Raw genomic sequence first — 6,299 nt, forward strand, 5'->3', positions numbered from 1 at the left:
ATTTACAAGATAACCATAGATTGCTTCAAACCAACAATCTCCGTGGGATTCGACCCTTACTCACGTAAGGTATTACTTGGACGACCCAGTGCACTTGCTGGTTAGTGGTACGTGTTGTGAAAAGTGTGATTCGCAATTCGTGCACCAATGATATCTCTTATTTTGAGCACCAGTGGATCAATAAACCCAAAACCATCTTGAGTAACAAGATTAAATGCTTCCACACAATCCGTCTCACAAATAACATCTCGTTGACCCACATCCCAAGCTAAGAGATGTCCTCTCCAAATAGCAAACAATTCTCCTTGAAGAATACTATTACTCTCAATCATTCCCAAACACCCCCTTTGCCAGCTCCCATTACAATCTCTAATAACACAAGCAAAACCAACACTATCACCCGAACCAAAATAACTAGCATCACAATTAATCTTAAAAGTACCAATGGATGGGGGATTCCAAAAACCATTTAGAGTAGAGGGAATGGACATACATTGTAATTCAAAAATATTTCTAAGCTCCTTTTCTGAAGTTAATGCCAGACAAATGACTTTTTCCGGAGGCCAAGTTTCATGGGGATTAAAGATGTCGTTATTCCTTGCTCGCCATATCCACCAAAGTCCCGAAAAGAACTTGAACGGGTGCTCTCTGCTATGATACAAGAACCAGTTTTTCAAATCCAAAGGATGACAAGGAATATCCAACCTTTGCCAGACAAGCTGAGCTTTTGGACAATCCCGAATACAATGTATAACCGATTCCTGGCTAGAAAGACATCTTGGACACCTATCCGATGACGACATCCCTCTTCTAAAGCGAAAACTTGCAGTAGGAAGAGCCTCCTTAAGACACAACCAAGCCAAAAACTTATGCTTTTCTGGAACAAGCTGACGCCAAAGCCAAAGCCAATTCTCCCTCTCCTCCCAACCAAACAGCTGCTTACACAACCACAAGTAACCATTGCGTGAGTCATAGACTTTGGCAGCAGACCCACTCCAATACCAACCCACTTCCGGACCTGCTTGTTCATCTGGATTGTAAGAGAGAATATTATCTTTCAGATTTTGAGATAAAGGAGAATAAAGAGTATCCAAATGCCACCTACCAACCGACCAAATATCCTGTATCCGGAGATTCGAATCAGAAATGTGGACATAATTCATCTCATTAGATAACCGTCCTTCTCTCCTCCAGCTAGAAAACCAAAAATTCTGGTTCAAATCTCCAATACACCAAGCAAACCCATCCTTCAACACTTTCCAAGCCTTGCAAAGACACCTCCAAATGGGAGAGTCCTTGTTCTTAGGATAACTAAAACAGTCATATAGAGATGATCGGTATTTGGCATCCAATAATTGGACCCATAACTTGTTTGGCTGCTGGAAAAAAGTCCAAACTAGCTTCCCAAGAAGAGCAATATTTACACAATAAGGATCTCTAATCCCCAAACCTCCATATTTTTTTAGAGTAACCAGTACCTTCCGACTAACAAGATTCAATCCTCTTCCATCAACTTGTCTTTTCCAAAGAAAATTCCTCATCATAGACTCCAATTTACTAATGATTCCTTTGGGAAAAATAGAGACCTGCATCTGGTACGTGGGAATAGCAGCGGCAACAGAATTAACCAAGCAGAGTCTACCAGCCCGATTGAGTAAACTCCCTTTCCAGCTTGCTAGCCTACTCCGAATCTTATTCAGGACACTATTGAAAGCTGAACGAGTCACTCTAGAATGGCTAAGGGTAACTCCAAGATACTTGCCCAAATCCTGGACAAATCTGATAGAGGATACCCCAGTGAAAACCTCTTTCCTTGTTGCAGAGACATTCTTGGAGCAAAGCGCTTTAGACTTCTCCACATTAATCTTCATCCCAGATGCTTTGCAAAAAGTCTCTAAAACCAACATCACATTTTGCACTTGTCTCTTTGTAGCTTTACAGAATAGAAGCAAGTCATCCGCAAACATTAAATGGGATATTCTTGGTCCCCCTCTAGAAATAGCAACCGGCTCCCACAAGCCCAAATCAACCTGATGACTAATAAAGCATGCCAGTCGCTCCATACACAACACAAAAAGATAGGGTGACATAGGGTCTCCTTGTCTAAGACCTCGGCTAGGAGTAGGTGAGCACTAATTTGATACAAGAGTTTTATAACCATAAATTAAACTGATACTTATATTACTAATTTAGTTTAACAGCGAATAAAATATTAACTTAATTCATAGTATTATAAAAAACCTAACCAAACTCAACATACTTAACAGATAAATGTTAGAGTTAATAAAATTTATTATTTTTAATTAATTTAATTATTAATAATTAAAAATATAGACTAAAAACATGTAGTTGAATTTCTGTACTAAAAAATAAAACTGAATACTAAAATCTACTAGTCGTGAACAGAGTGAAAACATTTAAGTCTAATAATATCTAAAATAAGACAAAGGCTACCAAACCTAGTGACCAACCATGTTTAGGAACATAGGAGGGAGGGGGAATGGGGTGAATCCAAATTCCAAATAATAATGTTAAGTGGTGATTTCCTAAGCATCTTCAATGCATTCATTATTCAATTTTCAATTCCTTTTCACACACACCCCGATTGGTTTTGAAAAACTCAGAAAGAAAGAGAAGAAGACTTTTGAGAGAGAGAGAGAGAGAGAGAGAGATGGGAAGAAGAAGGTGCTTCTTGGACGTAAGCATAGGTGAAGAGCTTGAAGGAAGGATAGTGGTTGAGCTCTTCAACGACGTCGTTCCCAAAACTGCTGAGAATTTCAGAGCTCTCTGCACCGGCGATAAGGGCATTGCTCCCAACACCGGAGTCCCCCTCCATTTCAAGGTTCCTCCTTCTATCAATTCAATTCCTTCTCTGAAAAGACGGTTATGTCCACTTTATTATCACTCCTCTTTTTGCTTCTCGATATACCTTTTCGTCATTCGCTCACTTTTATTCTTGGGAAAAGGATTCCTTCTACTTTGTGTTTATTCTTCTTTCAGTGTGTTACTGTGTTCTCAATCCAAAGTAGTATCTTTTTGGGAACTAGAGCATGAGCATACTATATTATCTCTATTATTCTTTAACTCACTACCAAATTTGTTGAAGAATGCTAAAATATGCCAACTTTATGGGGCTCTATAGTTTTTTTTTTTTTTTATATTATTATTTAATGAATGAATTGCCTGAGAATCTATGTTAGCAATGCTGGAAGAAGAAGAAGACCAAAAAAAAAAAAAAAAGAATCCATAAGTTTAAACTGTTGATAGTACATGTCATGATGCCATGGGATCACATTGACCTACAAATCTAAAAGCTTTCTTTTCATTTTTCGTACTTCAATTAAAGATTCAACAAGAATCGGTTGTAACACATACTTAAATTGGATAGAACATTACTACAAGGATGCCTTACTTTATTGGTCTGGACCGGGCTCATGTTATGATTTCTATACACTCAATGAGTATAGAAGAGTTTCACTCTGTCATTTAATCAAATATTTTAGTGTTTGGCAGAGTTTAAAAGATAGGAGGCGGTTAAATACTTAAATCAAATCAATTTTTTTTTTCTAATGCGGCAAACTTTTTGTACTGGCAAAATTTGTTCATGCCATATATTATCTTCTAACAAGTAAATTGGCAGTATTAGTTTAAAGTCGACTATTGAATTCGAATTATTTTTCTGGTTGTACCTTCAGGGGTCATGCTTTCATCGTATTATTAAGGGTTTTATGATCCAAGGAGGCGATATTTCTGCTGGAGATGGTACTGGAGGAGAATCTATATATGGACTGAAGTTTGAAGATGAAAATTTTGAATTGAAGCATGAAAGGAAAGGGATGCTATCAATGGCAAACTCTGGTCCAAATACGAATGGGTCTCAGTTCTTTATCACCACTACTCGAACTTCTCATCTAGATGGTAAGCATGTTGTATTTGGGAAAGTAGTTAAGGGAATGGGAGTGGTCCGTTCGATTGAGCATGTTACTACTGGAGATGATGACTGTCCCACTCTTGATGTAAAAATTGTGGATTGTGGAGAAATTCCTGAAGGAGAAGATGATGGAATCTCCAACTTTTTCAAAGATGGTGATACTTATCCTGATTGGCCAGCAGATCTTGATGAGAGTCCTAATGAACTTGAATGGTGGACGGAATCTGTTAACAACATTAAAACTTTTGGTAACGATTATTACAAGGTGTTGTTGCTTTCCACAATCCACCCTACTCTATTCTGATATTATATTTGATGTATTGTTTTAACTTTATAAGAGTAAGAATGAAATATTCATTCTGTCTGTTAATAGTTATCCCTTCTCCCTTGCAATTCTTGACAGGAAAAAACTAATTCTTTTTTCCTTTTCGTTACAGAAACAAGATTACAAAATGGCTCAAAAGAAGTATCGAAAGGCTTTGCGCTACCTAGATATTTGTTGGGAAAAAGAGGGGATTGATGAAGGCAAGCTGGCCTGTCTACTATTTATTTCGGCAGAGAGATTAAATTGTAATTGCATTTCACCTCCTTTAAATGCGGATAACATAGTTGTGTTTATGCCTTTGCAGAGAAAAGTTCAGGTTTGAGAAAGACGAAATCTCAGATTTTTACAAACAGCTCTGTAAGTTTGAATTTACTTTATTGCAGTGTGCTATCATATTCTTTGTTGAGTTCTGTTGCCAGTTTGCTATATGAACTGTTCCTGTTTTACTAATTGTCTATCGTATGCCATTCTTTAGGCTTGTAAATTGAAATTAGGCGATCTCAAAGGAGCATTGTTGGATACCGAATTTGCAGTGCGTGATGGAGAGAATAATGCCAAAGCTTTGTTCCGCCAAGGTCAGGTTGGTATCCCATTTGTCACAATTTAGGAGCTTTCCTTTCCCTTGAATATATCAGTCTTCTTGTTGCTGGTAATTAATGTTTCTCACTTTCTTCTCCTATTGCTATGTTGCTTCCGAGTTCTGACTTATCAGGCATACATGGCACTCCATGACATTGATGCTGCCGTTGAAAGCTTTAAGAAGGCATTGACCTTGGAGCCACACGATGGTAATTTATGATTTTGGATCATGCCTTTGGCATAAATTCACTGTTCTATACACAACTTCACCATATTTCTAGTCAGGTTTTTTGATGTTATTTTAAAAGATTGGATAACCTTTTGATGATACAAGCCGAACAGCGATTTTATATGTTAGGAAATGCAAACATAAAATTTACAACTCGAATGCTTATTCTATGAAGAGCTAATTAATCCGCCTTTGTATGTTATTTAAGCTGGAATAAAAAAGGAACTTGCTGCTGCGAGGAAGAAGGTGATGATCTATCTAATTTGTGCAAGCATAGATAGAAGCATTATATCCTATTTTTAGGAATCTAACTAATTATATCTGTTACAGATAGCTGATAGGCGCGATAAAGAGAAAAAGGCATATAGCAAGATGTTCCAATAACATTTGCTATGCCTCTGCCAGTCAATCCAGGTAATAAAGTAGTATATGAATATTAATTACCTTCTTATTATAGATTTTAAATGTAGAGTAATGACCATGTTTGCTTGTCCACCATCTAAGAAATTCTTAGGTATTCCACGAGCATCACATTGAAATCAATCACAACTAAGAAAAGAATCACTCTTTAAAATATGGTTCGATACTTATTGGTTATGAGTACAATACACATGCCGCTCCAAGAGCATGTGCAGTAATCAAAACTTAAACTTTACAGTTTGGATTTCTGTTGTCACAATAGCTTATTTGCACCATTTGAAATTCAAAAGAGCTGAATCAAACTCACTTCCTTTCCCCTTTGCAGGTCCAAGGAGCATTGTATACAAAATATTAGAACAGGCTTGCATTCATTGTTGCTAAATGTATTAGGAATGAGGCTCAGAGGAAATAAGTTGATACTGGATTGGTCAACCTTTTTTTTCTTTTTGCAGAGAACTCAAATCATTATTTGGTGGTTATTATAGCTATGGAAATGTTGGTTATCCGATGGACAAGTGAGAAAGCTTTACTTGTGATTTTGTTTTGATATTTGTAATTAGGTACTTACACTCAAAAAGAGAGTAATATAGCACCTCTATTGGTTATTCAATTTTAGACACATAGTTTTATGTTAGAAAATTTAAATTTATGTATCTTTGATTTAGATATGGTAATTACTTTCAAAAATACTATTTGCACACAAAAAATCAACTACTAAATTAGTCATAATAAATTTATATGTTATTAACTTATTTTTAATATGTATTTTGTATTTTAATATGTATTCTATATACGTGGTTGATTTTTTTATGTAT

General features: G+C 36.4%; 1 protein-coding gene across 1 annotated transcript; it reads left to right on the top strand.

Moving 5' to 3' along the window:
* The first annotated feature begins 2,386 nt into the window (after positions 1-2,386).
* LOC112783366 (peptidyl-prolyl cis-trans isomerase CYP40) lies at positions 2,387-6,099 on the top strand. Its single transcript, XM_025826296.2, has 9 exons — positions 2,387-2,842; positions 3,696-4,196; positions 4,369-4,456; positions 4,561-4,613; positions 4,732-4,836; positions 4,969-5,044; positions 5,273-5,310; positions 5,395-5,478; positions 5,810-6,099. Exons 1-8 carry the CDS (start codon positions 2,672-2,674, stop codon positions 5,446-5,448), a joined length of 1,086 nt encoding a protein of 361 aa, XP_025682081.1. The 5' UTR covers positions 2,387-2,671; the 3' UTR covers positions 5,449-5,478; positions 5,810-6,099.
* Positions 6,100-6,299: the final 200 nt, after the last annotated feature.

This window comes from Arachis hypogaea, chromosome 20 (assembly GCF_003086295.3).
Source record: "Arachis hypogaea cultivar Tifrunner chromosome 20, arahy.Tifrunner.gnm2.J5K5, whole genome shotgun sequence".
In the NCBI taxonomy this organism is placed as follows: domain Eukaryota; kingdom Viridiplantae; phylum Streptophyta; class Magnoliopsida; order Fabales; family Fabaceae; genus Arachis; species Arachis hypogaea.

Bases quoted from the DNA above. Each gene is read 5' to 3' on its own strand.
- LOC112783366 (XM_025826296.2), top strand. From the start codon at position 2,672: ATGGGAAGAAGAAGGTGCTTCTTGGACGTAAGCATAGGTGAAGAGCTT. The intron at 4,614-4,731 runs GTAAGTTTGAAT...GCCATTCTTTAG, and splicing joins AGATTTTTACAAACAGCTCT to GCTTGTAAATTGAAATTAGG. The intron at 4,837-4,968 runs GTTGGTATCCCA...CTGACTTATCAG, and splicing joins CTTTGTTCCGCCAAGGTCAG to GCATACATGGCACTCCATGA.